This window comes from Podarcis melisellensis, assembly GCF_964234715.1.
Source record: "Podarcis melisellensis genome assembly, chromosome: 2".
NCBI lineage: Eukaryota > Metazoa > Chordata > Lepidosauria > Squamata > Lacertidae > Podarcis > Podarcis melisellensis.
The window spans coordinates 70,211,846-70,233,829 of NC_138529.1; the positions used below are offsets into that span (position 1 = coordinate 70,211,846).

General features: G+C 46.7%; 1 protein-coding gene across 4 annotated transcripts in view; it reads left to right on the top strand.

The window, feature by feature from the left end:
- The window catches only part of BSN (bassoon presynaptic cytomatrix protein), a 193,027-nt gene extending 173,071 nt beyond the window's left edge, over window positions 1–19,956 (top strand). The window contains exons 6-13 of one of the 4 annotated variants that reach the window (XM_081900185.1): window positions 5,888–8,042; window positions 8,416–9,254; window positions 9,905–10,001; window positions 10,736–10,876; window positions 11,748–11,802; window positions 12,170–12,268; window positions 14,489–14,553; window positions 15,021–19,956. In XM_081900185.1, coding sequence (XP_081756311.1) covers window positions 5,888–8,042; window positions 8,416–9,254; window positions 9,905–10,001; window positions 10,736–10,876; window positions 11,748–11,788 — 3,273 coding nt within the window. In that variant the 3' untranslated portion in view covers window positions 11,789–11,802; window positions 12,170–12,268; window positions 14,489–14,553; window positions 15,021–19,956. The remainder of the gene's footprint in view (window positions 1–5,887; window positions 8,043–8,415; window positions 9,255–9,904; window positions 10,002–10,735; window positions 10,877–11,747; window positions 11,803–12,169; window positions 12,269–14,488; window positions 14,554–15,020) is intronic. The other 3 variants (XM_081900187.1, XM_081900184.1, XM_081900186.1) reach the window with 3 other exon arrangements.
- The last annotated feature ends 2,028 nt before the right edge of the window (window positions 19,957–21,984 follow it).

A 21,984-nucleotide genomic window follows, 5' to 3' on the forward strand; every position in this document is an offset into this window, starting at 1 on the left:
AGCAGGACTGAACTCAGCTCATCAGCTGATGAGAGGGGTGTTAAATCCTGCTGTTTTGACTGTATACCAGTTCCCTGTGGGGACCTGGTGGGCACAGCCAATGCAGAATTCAACCTCGCCCATCAGCTGATTGGCAGGTGGAAGTGCTTAGGGGAAAATTGGAGGTCAAATTGGACCCCCTGGTAGGCCAAGATTGGCCTGTCGGCTGTAGGATCCCTTTCCCTGCTTAAGGAGCTCTTCTCATTCTACATCAAGCCCCATTCTGATTGATATCATCCAAAAACTTGGCCACCTTACGACTTACTCCTTGACCTGATGTAAATAAGTTAAATCGCATTGGTTCCTATACATATCCTTGAGGGACTCCACTGCTTACTTCTGTCCATTGTGAATACTGTCAATTTGTTTATTCCTGTCTTATGATACCTCTTTTTTAACCAATTATCATGAGAGGACCCCGAACAAAGGTTAGACTAATAGATTTGTAATTTCCTGATTTTCTGCCAGCTTTAAAAAGTTGATACAGTGTTATTTTAAGGAAATCAGTTTTAATGACAAAGGTCATATTTTAATTGGATGATCAACGATTTCATATTGGGTGTGTGGCATCTGGTGACTTTTTTGTGGTCAATTAGCCATAGACCTTCATCTCTTGCCATCTCTAATGAATACTAGTTCCTGTATCTTCCACAGTGAATTCATCCGGCTTCTCAGTAATCTTCCTATTCTCATTTAGCAATTCTTTCACACCACTTTTGTCTTAACAGTCTGACAGCTCCCCAGGCTAGTTTCCTCATTCTAAAGGATCAAAATAAAGCTGTATAGTTTTGAACAATCTCCCTCAAATTTTATTCACTTGGTTTATTGTCATTTTACATTTGTTTTACCAGAGTTTAAGCTCTTTTTGTTTTCCCAATTTGGACAAGGCATCCATTTTCTAAAAGAAAGCTTCTTCCTTTTACTGTTTCCTTGAAGTCTGCTCATTAACTAGGTGGGCATCTTCCTGGCTTTGTTTATTCCTTTCTAATCTGCTGTATAGATTTTATCTGAGCTTCTAGTACAGTATGTTTCATTAGCTTCTAAGTGTTCTGAAGACATCTGACTCTCCCTTTCAACTTCCTTTTAACTAATCCCCTCATTTATTAGGTTTCTTCCGTCAATAACATTATGATTGGCATTCTGGTATTCTGACACTATTCTCATCTTGCTTTTGCCTTCAGGCTTTACACTTGGGACTTCAAGTACTGCAGGATAGTTATTTATTGTTTGATGAACAGCTTGTGTTTGTTAGCTGACAGAATAAAAGATTAGTACCTCTGTGTGTATCAGCTACTAGCTGAGGATGCATAGTGGTAGTGATGTGTAAAATGTTCATGATCTTCGATATTTTCATGCAAAAACCGTCATTTCAAAGGGTCCACAACTTCCCCTTTATTTCCATTTCAAGATTATTTTCATGCTTGTTCCACAGCTCTCTCCCCCACCACCTCCACTTCAGCTCAGCACTACATGATGTACTTTAATAGGTTAGACACACATGAGAGATGACACATTTTACAAATGATGCAGACTCAAACTCTTGGCAGATTCATTTGACTCCTCCACGCTGTCATTTATCCTGGGTCACTACTGAAATTCTGTTGATTTCACCAGCACTAGACCTACCTCTACAGTATAAACACTTCTGATTGACATATGCACTGAGATTGTGTGGAATTCACCTAGGTATAGTCTGCTAGTGTTTAGGCCACTACAAATTGTATGCAGTAAAAAAGGGAGAAATTTTCCCATTCTTCAGCATGTGGCTTCAAAGCTGCGGCCTGTTTTATGTGCTGTTCAGTTCTTCTTGGAGATGCTACTGCAGGATCTGCCGCAATTGTCTCTCCTTCTCTATTGACATCCTGCAGTGAGGAGTGAGAGAAATCCCTGAAAATCAGCTGCTTTGACAGGCCAAGATAGCAATGACACTAGGGTCAGATCTAGAATCTGGAAGAAACAGCTGATACCCCACTGATATTGGCTGCCCAAATTTCAGCGGCAGAAATCTCCCTTCTGCAATTGCTGCTGGAGCCTTTGCATGGCTTTTAAAAGACAATTACCTAAGATGATGTAGGAATCCAAATGCTGCTTGTTGTGTTGCTGCAAAATGGACTGTTGAGACATGTCCTCCCAATGCAGGAGTGCAAGGTAGAAGGCTAAATATGGCTGCATTCTAAGTGCACTGTAAGTATCACAAGCTACCAATGCATTGAATAGGTGTGAGGCAGAGAGCAGTAGAACTATGTAAGCCTCTCTTCCTTTCTCACAATTTTTCCTTTCCTTCTCATTCTCTGTATCCCTTGTTTCCTCTCTGCTCCCTTTCTCTAAGGGAGTCAAAATACTGGTTAAAAGTGCAATACTTCTAGATGGTTCAGGATATAAAGGAATCACGGGTTAATACCTGCCTTGAAAATCTCAAAACATTGCAAGGCCACGTTAGCCTGATATATACTGAAACTTTATGAAGATCAAGTTATGTCTGGTGCCTGTACAAAGATTTTTGGGAGATCAACAGGTTGGTGAGATCCCAGAAAAATGAAAGTGAGCATCTATCTACTCTTTTGTTGTTTCAAGTTAAGCCTGCTACATCAAAACACTGGCATCCCATATCTTATCATTTATCTTTCTGTTTTTCCCCTGCAATGAAGAGTGACTGCTGAATGCAATAGAGAAGCAAGAAAGTGTGCTTTTGCGAAACTGCACCATTCCTCCAGGGCACAAGACACCAACCTTTTTGGACTAGTGGGCACATAATGAAATTTCAGAGTTCCAGGTCTCACAATGACTGCCATGAAGGCAGGGGTGGCATAACACAAAATAATTAGATGCCCACCACTGGCAACCTTATTCTTGCCCTGGAAAGTCAGCTGTGTTCTGCTGGTCCTGATTATGGAGATCCAACACTGACAGATGCTGTTGCTCTCTAATAACAACAGGGAGCATTCCCCAGGAAAAAGCAAAAAATATACTAGGTAGCCACACCACTCTCATTTTACAGAAATCACTTAGAAGGTGCCTGCAAATCTTACCCCATAACTTTCTTTCTAAGAAGGCCAGAGACACTTGCCCAGGGACACCACTGGTGACCTAGGGCTAGCAGGCCCTGTGTGGGAAAGCAACTCTCATTTTTCAGCAATGAGAAACGAAAACTGGCTGCTAGGAAAATACTCATGAAATGATCTCCTGACTGGCCAAAAGCTAATTGTTAATATTTCTGCTCATCAGAATGTCTTCATGTCAGACAGATGACATTTTGCCTGCAAGGCATCCTTGCCCTCTCTACTTGGCCCAATGGAAGCCTGCAGGCTGCATGGCCCTTAGAGACCAATCAGAGATACCGATGGAATAGCTGTTATACCCTCCTCCAAGCTCTACATGATAGCTGTCTCTTTCTAGGGCCCTACTGATTCTGTATAGTCATTTCAAAATATGTTACTTGCATGACCTCAGATACTCTAACACTGCAAAACGTTGTTCTCTAACATTGTTAGGGTCTCATATTTCCACTGGTTATGTAAGATCTGCCAAGGTGGCAAGACCTTTGAGGAGATTTCCTTCCACCTGGATTTTACATACTGTTTGGCTTGGGCTTCCGCAAAAGCAAGACCAAAAAACAAACAAACAAACAAAATAAGAAAAAAAATATCAGAATCATCTGAACTTCAAAGACAGTGGATCTACACCTTCAGACTAAATAAGGGTGCCTTTCCCAGACAGACAAATTTTGCATTATTAGAAACTTGCTTTGCCTGCAAAAGCAGAAATCTTCCCAAGATAATCTAAGCAGAGATTTTTATTTTGACTTCTTTATTTTTAAAAAAAAAAAAATCTGTGAACCAGACTGAGTTGATTTTGTTCTGGCTCATTAGAGAAAAATATTCAAGCTGATTCCTGCTTCTTTCAGAACTCATTTGATCAGTGTCAGTAACTGTGGTGATTCATATAGTATAATATTGCCATTAACATCATTATTCAATTTAGCCTTTCCAATATTAAGAAGCAGTCCACCGCACACCTGCCCCAAATCATGAGAATTTGTATACAGTATATTTTAGTTGTACATTTTAGTTTTGAAGATAACCACCCAAATGCTTCCTGAATTGGACATTCTCAGTGGGTGTTTTTTGGGGGGAGGGGGTAAAAGAATCAGGCGCCTCTACTCATATATTGATAAAAGTGTTGTGGGTGCCAGCACAAAATGGCTGCCATGTGCTGCAAATGAATAAAATAAAAAGAAGTGCTGGTACTCTATATCCAGTGAGTACTTTAGCAGAAAGAGCCATGGACATGCTAATCTAGGGCATTGCCAAATTTCAAAACCTCCATAGAAATACAATTTCCTTAAACTAATTTAATTTAATGTAATGGAGAGGGTGAAGCATCATTAAGCAGAATCATTACCATATTGGCCCAAATATAAGCCGCACCTGAACAGTGGCATTGCAAGGTGGGGACGGGGTGGGGGCGGTGCGCCCCGTGTTCCCTGTCGGGGGGGTGACAAGAAGGCACCCCGCGGTTGCCCTGCCGCCCTGGCCCGGGTGTGTCAGCATGAGCAGCCATCGTGCCGCTGCAGCCAAATGTGGAGGATCCTCTACTTGCAGCTGCAGCCGCGAGCAGAAGATCCCGCCACCATCCGTACGGCTCTTGGGTGGCAACAGCGGCAAACCGCTACATACAATGCATGCACTGTGTCGCACGCATTTGCTGTGCATACCGACACCACACATGCGCTGTACATAGCGGTTTGCCACTGGCGCCGCTGGAGCACTGTACGGACGCGGTGAGATCTCTCCGCCGCCAGTAGGAGTCGCTCACAGCGAGCTGGGGGCCCCCCTCTCCGCCTCCCTCCCTCCCCGCTCGCCTTTTTTAAAGAGAAATTCCCTTATTTTGAATACGATTCCTCACAAGAAAAGGGGAAAGTTGACAGCTATGGGTGGTGGTGGGGAGGACCCCTCAGAAGGGGCCAGTGATTTGTGAGGTTCTGAGGAGATCGAGGGGAGTTAGGAGGAAGAAACCGGGGAGTCGGAGACGGGGAAAGGAGGAAGGAAAAGCTGGAAGAGGTCTCAGAAGCTGACCCTTGAGATCCCCTCTCTCCCCACCTCCGCTGTATCTCTGCTCAAGGAGAGGCTTGAAGTGAGGGGAGCAACTGGTGCTTCTGCACACCACATCAGACAAGGGGTGAGAGGTAAGAAAGCAGGAAGGGGCGGGGCCACACTGTTGCTCCAACTCTCCAAGATAGAGCACCGTTCTGCAGAGGTAAATTTCCTAGGCAGCTAGTTAGCAGGAAGGGGTGTGCATATCCCTTGCACCTTAGCGGCTGATGTAACCAAGTGCTTTGCTAATAAAGAACTAAAATTCCTGTCGCTTGACCTCATTGGTCTGGCTGCTGCATGCAGCATCCTTGTGTTTCAAGTGCTTCTGAGTCCTGGTGAGTTTTAACAACCATTAATGTGCAAGGTTACACTTTGTCTCCATCACAAGATTAGAGCCAGTGTGGTGTAGTATTTAAAAGTGTGGGACTAGGACCTGGGAGACCAGCGTTCAGTTATCCCTAATCCACTCGGCAAAGCTCACTTGGGGCAGTCACTCTCTCTCAGCCTCACCTACCTCAAAGAGGATTGTTGGGGGGGGGGTTAAATGAGGGGGAGAATCATCTATGCCGCTTTGAGCTTGAAAAGGGTGAGGTAAAATATGAGATATATATAATGGGCTTGTCTTAGAAGATAGGAACCCCAGAAGTGTGGGCCACTGTTGAGTAATACACCCACCTGGTAACTAAAAATGGAAATGTGTTCTTTCACACACATGGTTACCTGCTATCTAAATTAAGCTTCCCATTACCTTCTAGATTTCAACCCTGCAGTCAAACACCCTCATTCGGAAAGTGAAACGGACCCTGCCTAGCCCCCCACCGGAAGAAGCTCATCTCCCCCTGGCCAGCCAAGCTCACTCACAGATGTACATGCCGGGCCTCATGCAGAAGGGAGTGGCAGGGCCAGCCATTCAGGTGACGAAGGCCAGCCTCCTCAAAGACATTGACCGCGACTTGAAGCTAGTGGAGCACGAGTCCACAAAGCTGCGGAAGAAACAGGCTGAGCTTGATGAAGAAGAAAAGGAGATTGATGCCAAACTGAAGTACTTGGAACTGGGGATTACGCAGAGAAAAGAGTCTTTGCTGAAGGACAGGAACGTCCGTGACTATCCCTACCTGAGATGCTTGGGGGAAAACAGGGATTATATGTCTGACAGCGAGCTCAACAACCTACGACTCTCTGGCTATGAGAGTCTGACGAGGCCTAGTACTGCCCCTTCCAATCAGTACGCTGACTTTTCCAGTGCACAGTACACATCAGCCTCCTCTTACACCCCATATCAGTACTCCTCAGGACAAGCTGCCCCACCAGCCCCAGCCACATTCCAGCAAGCAAGGTTTCAGCCTCCACACTACCCCTCAGCAAGCAATGTCCCTGCGCAGAACGGATTCCAAGCAAGCCAGATGCCGGCCTACCCTTCCCAAACGACATACCAGAGTCACAGCTTTACTCCAAGCACCGGGTATCAGTCTGAACAGGTTCTGCAAAGTCACCAAGGCTTCCGGCCACCTTACCAAGCACAGACCACGTATCCCAGTCAGACACCTCTGCAGCCAGCACAGAGCGCTCTTTTCCAGACCCACGCGGACACACACACCACCTCCCAGAAACCGCGACAGACATCGCTAGCTGACCTCGAGCAGAAAATGCCCACTAATTATGAAGTAATAGGCAACCCCACTGTGGTCATCTCAGCCGCAACTCCAGAAGTGACGTACAGCACCACAACTGTGACCAGCAGCTACGACCAGTACAAGCCGCCAGAAGGAAGGCTGGTGGACAGGAGCGGCGTAGCCCAAAGTCCCTCGACCAGCTATTCCTCTGACTCCCTCTACACCAACCTGGAGCAGAACATTCCTCGGAACTATGTAATGATTGATGACATCAGTGAACTAACCAAAGAGAGCACCTCAGCAGAGGGCCAAAAAGGAGATTCGCAGTTGCAGAGCAGCAATGGGCGATATATGAAAGAAAAGAGTGACTTCACAGACACAGATGTCTCCAGCAGGCCTTGTTGCTACCCAAAGGGAGAAGAGTCAGAGGAGGACATGTATGATCACCACGGCCCTGACCATCGTGGGAGAGGCTACCATAGGGGCCCAGAGAGCAATGGGAGGATGTCGGGTAGCTCCGGCTCCTACTACTATGGGGACAGTGATTACAGGCACTCCACTCGCCCAGACAAGCCTGGGTCCACCATGGGAGTGCAGAAGCACTCTTCCAAAAACTTGGCCCCAGCTGTCATCTCTTCTAAACGCAGCAAGCATCGGAAACAAGGTATGGAGCAGAAGATCTCAAAATTCTCCCCTATAGAAGAAGCGAGAGATGTGGAATCAGACCTGGCCTCTTACCCAGCAACCACGTCAGTCAGCAGCAGCAGTGTGGCATCCAGAGCAAAGAAGATGCAAGACGACATCACATACGGCCTCAAAAAGAATGTATATGAACAGCAGAAGTACTATGGTGGGTCTGCCAGGGATACGATGGAAGAAGATGACAGGGCATACAGTGGCGGACGATCAAGATCGTCTGGTTATGTGTCGGAGAGAATGTCGAGCCGCGAGATCAGGAGCAGGTCCTACGAGAGAGAGAGCATGGAGAGGCCTCAGAGAGGCAGTTCCAAACCTTCTTCCCTTAGCATGAGTCAAAGTCGCGGGCGACCTCCAATTCGCACACAAACCTCAGAAGAAGAGAGCCCCATCAGTCCTTTGGGGAAGTCCATGGGCGTATCGCGGTCCTCGGGTGGGCCTCTCCCTCAGTCTGCTGGGGACAGCTGCTCTCAGTTCTGCTCCAGTCACTCATTGCCTGATGTACAAGAACATATCAAAGATGTGCCAAGAACCCACTCTTACAAGCATGAGGAAGGTTACATCATGGATGATTCACACTGTGTTGTTTCAGACAGTGAAGGTAATGGCTACCTGTGGTAACTTAACCCCAGAGCATGCCCAAGCGGGTCATATTTGCAAGGACAATACCACAGCCTCCGTTTCCTTGCCAGGTGCCTTTCTCCCGCATTTTGCTTTGTTTTGGTGGTTCTGTGTTAGCATGCTGCACTCTGCATGTCCTACTGGTGCTCTGCTCACTGCTTGTTCAGTGTGATACTGTGCTATGATTCCTCTTTATCTATAGATATCTATTTCCCAAGCGGCTACTGTGGCATATCCTGTGTGCATGCAATCGGTTCCTTGCTTTCTTTTAATCCATTGCATGGCTTCATCCTGGGGTACATTCCCAACTGTGGATGAGGGGATTGACTGTGATTTGTTTTTGGTTTCTGAAGCCTATCACTTGGGTCAGGAGGAGACAGACTGGTTTGATAAGCCGAGGGAACCTCGTTCGGAGAGGATGAGGCATTATGGTGGCCACTCCTCATCCTCCCAAAGGAGGGGTCCAGTTAAGCACACCTATCACGACTATGACGAGCCCCCGGATGAAGACATGTGGCATCACGATGACTACTCTCACCCGCGACACTCCTCTTCCAAAGAACACAGGCACCATGGAGACTACGGGAGGCATTCGTCCTCCTCTCGGCACTCCACCGATGACCTGCCAAAGAGGTCATCCAGGCAACATCCCAGAGATGCTGGCCGCCACGAGTCACGCGGACATGGGCAGCCCTCTTCCCAGAAGAAGGCTCAGCAGGCCGATATAAGAGCGCAGCCAGGTTATCCTTCCAGCTCCTCAGAGTACCCCCAGCAGTCTCGGCAGCCGTCAGGCTACCATCATACCTCAGAGTCCCAAAAATCGCAGAGGCAGGTGCAACATGGGCCGCCATCTCAGCAGCCAAAATCGGAGCCTCTTTCGCACCAACAGCAGCAGCAAGCGAGGCAGCAGCAAGTTGGGCAGCAGCAGCAGCAGCAGCCGTCATCCAGGCAGCAGCAGCCGTCGAGCAGACAGCAGCAGCAGCAGCAGCAAGCAGCTCCCTCGCAACAACCTTCTCAGCAACAGCAACAGCAAGCTAGGGTGCAGCAGCAGCAGCAGCAGCAGCCACCGCCAGCAGGAACCCAAGCCCAGCCCTCCTCACGGCCAGCCCAACAACAGCCTGGCCAAGCCCAGCCAGCAGGCAAACCCCAATCTGCCCTCCAAGCACAACCTGGCACTCACCCAGCGGGACCAGTAAGTACCTACGTGCCTTTGTTCGGGGTCAGTTATACAGTAGGTCCCTCAGAGCTGACGACAGCTTGTTTTGCCCCACGTCAGGTGAGAGGGCTGGGCTAAGCGATGGCCTGTTCTGTAGTACAGGAGTCGCGCTGGGATTGCCTCACCTTAGAATGTCAAAGCAAGGAAATGTGCATTTGTGGACTGACTAGGTCGCTGTGGAGAATGAAGTCTTCCCAGCAGAGTAGTGGTTCATGGAACTAACAATAGGCTGCAGTAAGTTATAGAGGGGGCAGTTCGGACACAGACAAAGAAGAGGGGAGGGGAGAGGAAAGGAAAGGAAAGGAAAGGAAAGGAAAGGAAAGGAAAGGAAAGGAAAGGAAAGGAAAGGAATGCACTTAAGGGAATGGCCTTTGTATAGGAGCTTTATATGTAGCTTTCTTGATGGAGATCACAGGCAGTACCTCAGGAATCCTAGAGGGTGGGGAGTATCTGGTGGAGAATAGGGTGGGTGGATAAGGATTGTTGTGAGACATCCAGGATGACCTGGCAGTTAAACTCTAGGAAGAAGGCTAAGAGAAAGACCCCAGGAGATGGGCTTCATTTTACCATTATTCGTTCTCATATGCATTAAATAAATTCATAAATCACTGTTTGCTATATTACAGTCTAAAGCAGAGCAGATGGATGCATCCAAACCTACCACAAAAGTGCCACAGGTGGGGAAAGCACCCCAAACACAGCCACTGGGAGCAGCAGCAGGAGGTCAGTAGCTCCTTTCCAGCATCTGCAATTGTATGTGTTTTCCTTAAAAAGGGAGGCAGCACCAATAGTTCAGTAGGCTCAGATCTCTCTGAGGGACGTAAGATTGAAGTCAAAGGGAGTTCCAAGACCATTTACTGTGGGTGGGGGGGGGATATCCTACCTGAGATTAAGAAGGCAAATGCTTTAGGTCATTTAGCCATGGTTGGCCCCAGAGTGTAGGCCAGTCAGCGTAGAATTAATTCACTTGAAACTAGTATTCTGTATGTCATAGAAAAGATAAACACAAGTAGAATGCCCAAAAGCAGCCTCCAGCTTCATTCCACATAGGGTACAATAGGTTCGCTTTGCATAGCTGTCAAAAATAAAAGGCTTCCCACTCCTGTCTCATTAACCAATTGGGGAAATGACTGCAAGTTGAGTTGTCTCATCATTCAGCTCCAATTTAAAATACTTTTTTCACCAAGAAGTTTTAGTTGTTTCTTGTGCCTGTCATACTGATATCTCACCAACACATTGTGCATCTTGGTTAACACTCTTAGAAATAGTGTGGCCATCATTTTCTGGTGGAGGCGGTTAGACAGAGATTGGTTATGGCCTATGAATGTGGGGCGGGGAGTATATGCAAATTGCCAGTTGGACCTACCCTTGGTGATATGGGAGGATATATATTTAAATAAATGCATATATGCAGCTAAATAAATCCATACAAATCAATTTCTCTCTCTCTCCAACAGGCATTAAGATAGGTTCCAAACCAGCAGGTGCTCCCACTTCTGCAGGGGCAGCGACTGGACTGCCAGGAGCTGAGGGAGAGAGCGTCTTCTCCAAAATCCTGCCAGGAGGGGCAGCAGAACAAGCAGGCAAATTGACAGAAGGTGAGAGGTTTCAGAGGCATCTTTCTTGGATGCCCCATGTCAAAGCACGCGGGATTTGCTCCTGGAGACAGCTCACCTGTCTTCATGCTTGCACACGTGGATTTGTTCAACACTTCTTGCAGGACAAATGGCAGAACTGCAGGGCAACTGCTAATTCAGACCACCGGTCCGCCTAGCTCAGTATTATCTACACTGACTGGTAGTGGCTCCCTGGGATTTCAGGCAGGAGTCTCCCTCAGGCCTCTCCGGAGCAGGCAGAAATCTGAACCTGGGACCTTCTGCACTCACAGCAGATGCTCCGCTGCTGAGACACAGCACTTGTTTTAGTTTACACCTATGTGAGAATACAAGAAATAAGAAGCCAGCAAGAAAAGTAAAAGCTGTGAAAACGAAATCAAAATAAAGAAAATGGGGATTGGGTGGTAGAACACTGAAGGAAAAAGCCACGTTAGCATAGCAGACCATCAACACAGCAGGCCAAAAGTGCTCACTTGATGAGGAGGATCACTAAGGGCTAAAACAGAATTGCCTTATCCCAATGGCCAGCAGCTGCTTTCCATCAGCTCAGGCTAACCCTTCTGTTGGGAGATCCATTTTTACTTGAAATGCCAGGAAGTGACTTTCCTTCTACTTGCAAAGCATGTAACCATAGTCCCTTCCTGTGTCACAAACAGAGATGTGGGGACGGAGGGTGATAACGGGACTGGCAATGTGAAGGCTGATAATATGGAGGAGGGGCTCTTGTGAAATAGAAGAAGGGCCCTAAAAACTGAAGATTCAGTGGGAAAGAGGTGAGTGGGGGAAAGATGCAGTCAGTCTTTGCTACCGCATATGCTGATGGCATTTATTTCTCTTACTTTTACTCCCATAGCTGTGTCAGCTTTTGGCAAGAAATTCACATCATTTTGGTGAGAGAACATCGCTGGGTGAGTCGCTTTTTGTTGTGGTAATAATAATTTATTTCTTGTACCCCACACATCTGACTGGGCAGTCCCAGCCAGTCTGGGTGGCTTCCAAGCAAAACCCCTGATACTTTTCATCTTCTCTGGCCATTGCAATCCAAAGAGGTCCTTGCGTAATTTCCTGTTTAATAGCTTGGTTCAACTTCTGTCCCTCAACAGGCGTCTTTCTTTGCTGCAGCACCCTAACATTAGAGCTAACCTATTGTTCTGTTAATCCAAGGGCCCCTTCAGTTACTCTGACATTTTTCTATTTTTTTCTGCACATGTATATTTTTCTTTCCTTAATAGCCCTATCTTTTTTCTTATGTGTGTCTCTCCATCACCCCGGCAGGAGTTTGGGAGAATAAATGGAGATCTCATCATTGCACTGGAAAAACCTATGAAGAATCCATTGGAATTCAGTCTGCCGCACCAGACTCTGGGTATAACAGTGAGTGTCACCTCGTTGCCTCCATTCCTACATTCTTCTGAGGGTGTGGATGAGATCAGATACTTGGCTTTCATCAAGGCTCAGAGATGGCCCCCAAGATACAAAGCCCAGAGGAGATATTTCTTTTACCTAGTCATATGATATCCTGCTTAGCTTATGGCAATTTGCCTGATAGTTTAGGTAAGCCATGCCACTTCCAGTCAAGAGTATATCCTGTTGCTGCTAAATGTTTGTTTAATGTCCACAGCATGCTACACACTGTACAGACTTAAAGAAAAGAGACAGTCCCCATTCAGACTTCTTACAGTCTGTATTAGGTGGATATACCTAGTGGGGGCAGGGGAAGGCAGGGACTGACACGGAGGAGGAAATGAAGGTGCAGGTCGGTGTGGCTAGGATGGTTTCAAAGAATCATAGAGTTGGAGGGGATCCTGAGGATCATCTAGTCCTGAATGCAGGAATATGCAGCTGGCCCTTAACGGGGGACCAAACTGCAGCATTGGCGTTATCAGCACCACACTCTTAACCAGGCTTTCTCAAACTCGGCCCTCCAGATGTTTTTAGCCTACAACTCCCATGATCCCTAGCTCAGTGTTTCCCAACCTTGTGCCTCCAGATGTTTTTGGCCTACAACTCCCATCATCCCTAGCTAGCAAGACCAGTGGTCAGGGATGATGGGAATTGTAGTTCAAAAACAGCTGGAGGCACAAGGTTGGGAAACACTGCCCTAGCTAGCAGGACCAGTGGTCAGGGATGATGGAAATTGTAGTCTCAAAACATCTGGAGGGCCGAGGTTGAGGAAACCTGCTCTTAACCATCTGAGTTTGGGAAAGGCCTTATTAAAGGAATCTCCTTCCCTAGAGGTTTTTAAGCAGAGGTTGGATGGCCATCAGTCACAATGCTTTAGCTGACATTCCTGCATTGGACTAGATGATGCTCAGGGCCCCTTCCAGCTCTACACTACGATTTAAAGAAGAAGGGCTTAAAGGAGGCTGAGGCACTAAATACTCTTACATACAGCGGGAAGATGTTTTAGACACAGAGGACAGCATGTCTGGGGACAGCAGTGGCAGGGAAAAAGAGATGATAAAGCATGATGGAGCAAAACAGCAGGTCGCCTGCTACAGCGGAGTTCCAACGCTAACTTCCTTGCAACAGTGCCTCTGCTGCTTAACCAGGAGCGAGAGGGACTAGGCAAGAGGGAGGCCAGGATGGTGTGTGCTCAACAATGGGGCTATTCCTTTGCTCCTGCCATGGCAGCCATGCCACACCAGCCTCCCCGCCATCTCCTCCTTCCCCTTCTTCCTCCTCACATTAAGCAGCAGTGACACACCTGCCAGGATGTCGCAGCTGCGCCCCACTGGGTGAACTCTGCTACTGTGATAGAGGAAGCAAGAAAATGAAGGTGTGGGATAACACCTAGTTGGCACAATGTCATATAACCTCCCTGCAAACAAATCAGTATGGATGCTCCATAAATAACTGGGGTTGTCCCCGCAAACGCTGTGCAAACAAATCAGGATGAATGGCCAATAAATAGATTGTCTGGAACCAACTGTAGAAATGTGTCCCATTTGTTTGGTGCTTAACTCTGTTGTCTGGAATGGTAAGGCATCAAAATGGGTTTGCTGTGGCATAAAATTTATTCTATCAGCCATAGCCTTAAATAATTAAGCCCCCAGACCAGCAATCCAGATGTAAAATGGATAACGGGGGGCATAAGAAGAAGACATGATGAGGATATTTGCTCTTTGCTGCTTATTTTGACTAAGAAATACCGCTTCGCTCAGCACAATATTGCAGTGACTGTTTTGGGGAAAGCAGCTGTTATTAGCAGTCCTCTCACTGCAGGCAGCAGACAACAATCCTTTCTCTTTGCTCTATCAATAGAACACAGCAGCTCATCTGGAAGCGGGAGGGGAAAGAACCTGTTTTGTGCATTGCTGTGCTAAGTTCCACCAGGAAAGCCAGTGTGCCATATGCAGAACACTCTTACCTTGGGAAGAGTTGAAATGAGGGGAAGAGGCAGAGAGACCATGGCAGCTTCAGAATGTGGGTAGCAGCACAAGCCTGCATAGGCCCCAGGGCCACAGCCCTGAGCCACAAGCAGAGAGAGAATATTTTTGTCCAGCTGATTCCATCCCCTGGGTGTGCTCAGAGCTTTGCCACTTACAGCACTATCTCCTTTCATGGCCCTGTCTGTGTTTTTGTCCATTTTAGAGAGCTCACTGAAAGGACTGCATGCTTTTTGATTTGAGGGGGAAATTGAACTTATCCCAGCTGAGGTAAGTGGGTAGCTTCTTACACTTGCTGCCTCAGTCTGTACATTGCAGTGTGAGCCAGGTCTGCCCCCGGGTTTGAGTGGAGAGGTGAAAGCAAACAACAAATCTCTTTGGGGAAAGTGCTGGCTCTTTCAATCCTCAGTTTTAGACAACCCCAGTATGAAACAGTTGCATCTCAGTAAGCGTGGGCAGCTGATGTCATTATGTAAACTGTTCATGCTCTTTGATTGGTGGTCTTTCCTGGCTAGTTCTTTGGGTTGCTTTTGTGCTTTGGTTTTGAGAAATGAGAGAGGCGCCCTGCTGCCACAAACAGTATAGTACAGCAGAGCTTTCTCAGGTGGTGCTGTGAGTGAATATCCAGAGAGGATCAGGAAAAATTGTGCCAAACCATGGCATGGCAAGAAATTGTGTTTCTGTGAATGACCTAATGTAAATATAATATTTCTGATTCTCTCTTTTGTCTCATCAAGCTTTTGAAACCATGGAAAACCACTAGGCTGCGAGATGGAAGGCGGAAGAGATCTTTATGAAGACATTTGCCAGTGGATCCCATAAGAAGCTCCTTGAGGACATCTGAGCCAACTGTCGCAAAAGGCTTTCAGAAGCCGCCTGCTGTCAACTCCACGGTGTTCGTTGCATGAGCCCCAAGGGGTGAAGGCAGACGCTTAGTCTGAGAAGATGTACATAAAAGACGTTTACAGAACATGGCCCGGTCCCAGCTTGTCACACAGACTGGCCACTTCCCTGATCCTGGAGGGGATGTCTGGGGCTCCAGAGACTACTCACTGCGGTGGTTCCATTTGTGCCTAAGGTCTAATGTTGGGAGCCATGGCCCTTTCTTGAGATTATACGCAGAGTTTTCTCTCTTACTGAATTTTAACTCTAGAATCTTCATAGGTTTTTCCCACTCTCCAAGATGTGCTTGAGTCGAGGGCTGGGAGCTGGGGGCTCTGCTCTTCACATTCCAGTTTGCCCTGTCGGTCGCTCCGCCTGCACAGTGTTTGTTCCCTCTCATCCTCCCTGCAATGGAAAGCATGGGATGAAGAGAACTTCGACTAGGACCTAACACTGTTTCACCACTGAGATAAGAGGCCATAGGACTCTGAAAGGCAGTGCAAACTGGCTGACTATTGACTGAAGCAAATGCTGGCCAGGCATGTCTATCAGCCACCCCAAAGCCATCCTGAAGCCATTCTAAAGCATTCAAATGGCAGTGCTTTCCGTTGTTAGTGTTGTGCATTGTTTTATGTATGCCTGGGGATTATTTTTATTTCAAAAACAGCCTTAATCATTCCACTTTTATTTATGCGTATACCTCATCAGCACCCAGCAACTGGGGGTTTGGATTTATTTTAAATTTTGTTTTTTTGTGAGGTTCTTTTTTGTTCTCAGTTTTTGTTTTTTACTTTGTATCGAACATACTGTTTTTCCTCTTTGCTTTGTCCTGCGTTAGCACATGGACTGTTGTCGGTAGAAGCAATAGAGTGCAGAAGGCTACAAAAAAGAGCACAATCCAGTGTGATGAGATCAGGAGAGCTTGCCTCTGCCATCCTCCTTCCTACTACTACTGTGCAATTCAAGTCCTTCTTAAGCCATTACCAGTGGGCATGCTCAGAACGATGGAGGAGCTCCCTGGGGGCAGGATGTCGCTGAACCTCCTGGCACTTTTACCCGCGAGAGCCGATAGAAAACCCTGTGAAACGGCTCCTCTTTTCCTTTGCTGTAAAGAATCCAGCAAGTGTATGGATGCTCTGGCTCCCATTTGTCTGCGCTGTCTGTTTCCTGCCCGTCTCTCGTCCACACTGAGCATGCTCAAGAGCAACAATTCATTGGTGTGACCCATAGGAGCTTCCATTCACCGTGGGTAACAGCAAAATGATTCTCATGTCTAATGTTCTATGCAATGAAATAACAAAACAAAAAAAAGTTTAAAAAAACAACTGTTAATATTTAATAAGTTCAATGTTATGTATAAGGATTTAATTGCAAATGTGCTATTGAGAAACTGGATAGGTATCTTTATATCGAACACCTGTGCGTATGAAGTTTTCAATTAGTGGCATGCTTGACCCATCCGAGGGACACTTTTGCCAAAGGGTAGCCATAGAGCCGGTGACTGTCTCTGTCTGTTGTAGAGCATGGCTTGCTACTTCTCTGCACGGTTTCATCTATTTAGAATGCTTGCCGTTCTTTGCTTGAGGTTTTTTTTCTCTCTCTCTTTCTCTCTCCAGTTGGTTCATCATCACTTCTGAATGCCATTAGCAGATTTATGCACTTGTTATTGAAGGCCTGTCAGTGACACCATGAAGCATCATTATCCTGCAGAATGTAACACCAGATGTGTCCTGTGGAACTCCATTAACTCTTGGTCCTTTGCCACATCCTTCCCTGGAGTAGCCATTAGTGTCCAGTTCAAGGGGCTTCCTGGGCTTTCTTGAGACCTGAAGCACATTCCTCCTGGCCAAAAAAATATTAAGCCCAAATTCTATATTGGTTCAAGAGCACCACAGGCTGGGGGAGGTGTTCCAAGACTCAGTTGCCCCAATAAATTCTGCATGGACAATTTGAGCAGTGTGGCATCAGTTAGTGCAAAGAAAGCACCTCATTCCCCTCCCCTAAGTTCAGAACCTGGGAAACAGCAGTGATGTTTCCTGTTCCCACAAGCACAATGTTAATGAATAAAGACCTACTCAACCGCAGCTCCTGACAATGGGAGGCTGACAGCCACTGAGCGGTGCAGTTTAAGCTGAAGTAGGTTGCAGAATAGAGACCATTTCAACTCACTTCCGCCATACCAAGCACCCTTGGTACAATGATGGTGCAGGGCCTTTTCCTCCATGGTTAGACTCCAAGGCAGAGCTCTGCAAAAATTGGAACAAAACTGTATGAGCTTTTTCTGACAGAGGAGAAGGGGAAAGGTTAAGAGGCAACTACCTCTGTTACACGAGAGGTTCTTGCAAACACAGAAGTTTGTTACATTTTTAAGAGAACCTGACAGATCAGTGAGTCTAAGGGCCATGTCCCCCCTTTTGCAGAGGCAAACCTGGGTACCAACTGGACACTCAAGGAGCAGCAGCTCACCAGGACTCCTTGACTTGTATTCCTGGTCTATTTGATGCTTAAAACACACTTGCAAATGTGTTTCACGCTTTTCTATTTTATGTGAGCACTTAAAAAGGGAGCATGCTGAAAAAGGAATGTATGCTGTGGCCCTTAGGCAGCTGGGGGTTGGAATCACATGAGCTCTCTACAGTAATTAATCCAGGTCTGCATTATTTTGATATAAGCCTTAATGTTACAAGAGACTCATGTGAACAGCTAGCATATCGTGTGGTTCATTTTCTAACTAAAAAGAAGAGGACTGTGACACTATAAGCAAAACTATAAAGCCAGACATGCTTGCATGGTTCCCATGGAGTGCACTTAGGGAAGGCTCACACTTTGCAACGCCTTTGGCCAGCAGCGGCCTCTCCTTGTCATCTTAGAGAGCACATTCACACATCAATTGCCTGCGCTCCTAGTTTGTCACTATGGTGCCCAACTAGAGATCTGGCCAAAAGCCTTAGAAAAGGCAGATCCCTTTTTGCCTCGGACACCTATGCAATGAGAACCAGTGTCTGCCTGAGGGAGACACAGTCATCCCCACCAGCTGTGTGGATGGATGAAGGGGACCAGGGTCAAAGTCTACAGGGTCGAAGCTACACGGGCAATGCAACTGCACCTGATACCCGAATGGGTCTGGTGCAGACATGATGTTGAGTTGCAAGTCTAAAAATACTAGTAGGAAGGTCTCTTGATGGTAGTTCAGTTGTTTGCTAAGAACCCAGCTTCTCAGTCAAGATGCAGATATACTGCCTACACAACCTTTGACACTATCTTCCCCTCCTGCTCTGGTACCATTGAGTGACCTCTAAGCCTTAAGTTATTCCTTCCCATGGATTAAGAGGTAGGGAAAGTTATCATATGTATCTAGACTAGAGGCTGTCTTCTAAAGTAGCCAAGCCAGGGTATTTTACCAGCATGGAATGCTTTGTAGAACGAAGGCCAATCATTTGATACAGCAGTTGGCTTAGGACATGGAAATTCATGTAGGAGATAAAGGCAGAGGCCATGCTTTCAAGCTGGCTGCCTCTTGAATTCCTTGCACTGTTGAATTGGTTACTCTACTAATAAAAGCATAAGCAGGTACTTGGGCCCTACCTCACTGTGCTGTCTCATTGGAGGAGACCAGAAAATATCACCTTAGCTTCAGAGAATGCTAGTTGAGTTTTCCATGGGCAAGGAATCTGCACACTCGCCTTGTTGGCAATCACCCATTGTAAAGACCCAGTTTTGGCAGCAGTCTGCGTACCTGTTTGGTTCATCTTGGAGTTGTGGCCACCATAGCAGTTATGGAGTTCATGGATCTTTCTGATGATAGACAGACTGGAAATAATTCCAAGTAGAAGGGGTGGCAGCTACTCATAGTGGACATACAGGATGGAAGGCTTGGTTGGTAAGCATATGTTCTTGGCAGCTGCTTCAGCTAGGATGGCTAGCTGGGGTAGAGACTCCCAAAATGGAGATTTGCTTCCAACTTGAGTCAAACAAGGCATTTGGTAGCAACAACTGCAAGTTTCTCCACCCAGCTCCTTCCCTGCCACTCAGGCTTCCCCTGTCCCCCCACCCCACCCCCAAAATATACAAAGGATTACCCACAATGACAAGTGCAAAATCTGAGGATGCTTCTTCAGGGCTCTAGGTTGAATTTGTGTCCCCTACAGGTTTTCTCAACAGTGGCTGCTACAACCTCCCTCCCTCCCTTCCATTGTAAATATTTGTACAGTGTGTAAAATAATAAAACTAAATTAAAAATCTCATGTGGTATGAAGAAAAAAAAAAGAAAAACAACAACTCACAGGCCCCTTTTCGGGGGGCTCCATCTCACCAACCAGCACACCTGCCAACTCTTGCTTTTGTGTACAAAAGATCAACAAACAAAGCCTGGTGTTTGTGACTGGCTCCTTTGGACTGTTCCTCTTCTTGCAAAGCATAGCAGAGTCTTGTAGAGTTGTTGTGGCTGTCACATGACATGTACCTTTCATGCCCTCGTCCTGCCTCCCATGTATCTTGAGTTGTTCCCTTATCTCTTTTTTATTTTTATTATCTTGGAGGCAGGAGGGGTTCTGTATAAAAATTATTTTAAAAAATACCAACCACCACCCATCAAACAAAAGAAGAAGTTTACAGTTGTAAGTGCAATGACCTAAATCCTTTATCTGAACATTGTAAATGATGTGTGTGTCCTGCTGTGCTCTGTGAGAACTTGTAGTATTTCAGTGTACCACCTCATGTATTGTGATTCCGTATGGGAAGTTGCCCTACAAGGTATTTCTGTGGAAAACAGAATAAAAGGACTTAATATGATTCACAAGGCTGAGTCCCTGCCTGCTGGGGGCACATAAAGTTAGGGTGGGTCCCCCCCCTGCTGGGGGCACATAAAGTTAGGGTGGGTCCCCCCCCCCAGGGAGGTTACCTAGATTTGAAACCGGTGTAAACTTTCCTTCTCCATACACTTCCTTCTAGAGTCTAGTTTTCAGATTGGTGGTACAGCCAGTGCTATTTTTTCTAGAAAACGAGGTGCTGGAACTCTTACAGTGGCAATGGTGCCCACCTCTGAGGTGCCGGAACAGAGTTCCGCTTAGTTCCGGTTGTGGGAGGGGAAAAGCCCTGGGTACAGCCATATCTGGACAGCACTCCTTCAGACTATGGAAGACAATTCCCGTAGCTGAATGTAACTGAAAATGGCCTGGACTCACAGAAAACCACCACTCCGATAACGAAGCCAGAACTAATGAGCATCAGTCGCTGCCTTATAGATTGCAGCTGTCACAGACCTAGTCAGCACATGAGGCTGCCATGGTCAAATTAGTCTGGGTCTTTCCCAATTCTAAAAGGAGAGCTGTACCAGCTGGAAAGGGCCATCTATGCACCGGTCATACTGACCACAGTGTACCAGAATGGAGGTACTTTTACGTGCCACAGAAAGGTGCACACACACCCATGGCTCCAGATGTCTCAAGAGTCCTTTCACACACACTCATCCGGCAAGAGATCCAATACGTGCAGTAGAGGATTTGCTCCTCACCCTGACTGTATTCAAAGGAACATGTGACACAAGTATTACAATCAGCCATCTAGCTGTACGTCCACAGGGTCAATTTGTGTGATCAGTCCCCCTCGGGAGAAAAAGGGGGGGAGGGAAGAGAACCCAGAATGGTCCATTGTGTGTACAGTGTGCTTCTCCCTTTGCACTAAATAACATTCCTGCATTACTGAAAAATCCCAGAGAGAAGGGGGCTGCGGCTGGTGTCTCTTTCTTTTACTGCATCCATAAGCATAATGTTGCAGTGCCAGGCCAACCCAACAAGCAGTATAGATGGATCCCTCAGGCATCAGCAGTCAGCTCTAGGGGTGGGGAGGAGTTACACATAGCAAGATATATCCAGTGGAGTCCTGACTGATGAAAGCAGACAGCTTATACCTGCTGCAGCTGTCACAGATCTAGTCACACCATGAGTGCCCAAAGCCTGCTCCCATAATTCCCAGATTCCCTGCTACATCACTTATTCCCAGGGCCCTGATAAGCATCAATGACTTTCTGAGGATCCTGATTGGACTGACTTGCATCTTCATGACAGGTGAGCTCATGAAGTTGCTTCACACTGTCAGACACTGACCCCTGGTCCCACTAGTCCAATACTGTTTACTCTGGCAGACAGCAGCACCCCCACCTGAGCCTCGGGCAAAGGTTTTTGCCAGCTCTGCTAGCAGAGTTCTCTTAATTGGTGATGCCAGGGATTGAAACTGGGATTTCTGCACTTCCATGGAGTGACAGCCCTTCCTGTAAATCCAGACTTGCTGTGCCTAGATTTGCTACTAATCCATTAATCACATCACCCTGCCGCATTCAATAGACAGAGTTCCAGGTCTTTCAGACAAATCCTTTAGGACAGGTAGCTGAGATCTGTGCTCCGCCAGAAAGGTACCTGGTCTAGCCCCTCAGATGTCATCTGGGTAGTCATCAATAGCAGACCCAGACAGAACATGTTACAGTAGTCTAGCCATGAGGTCACAAAAGCATATTTGCTAGGTTTGGGTAGCATTAAAAAAGCTATCCCAAAATGTAGCCAGATGCATTATAAGGCTATGAACCAGAAAAGCTAGAGGAGTTGCAGTCCCCCTTCCCCAAGATCTGCTTCCTTCATTGAAGAATCAAAGTAAGATGTAAAGGGCTATATCCTAGCAGACTGGTGACACACACTGAACACTTCACAATCTCATTTAGCGGCTTCATGTTTATTTTCAAAAGGTGAGATACTTGGTTGGAACCTAATAAGATTCTAGAGCAGGACTCGCCAACACAGTGCCTGCAAAATGTTGGACTATTACTCC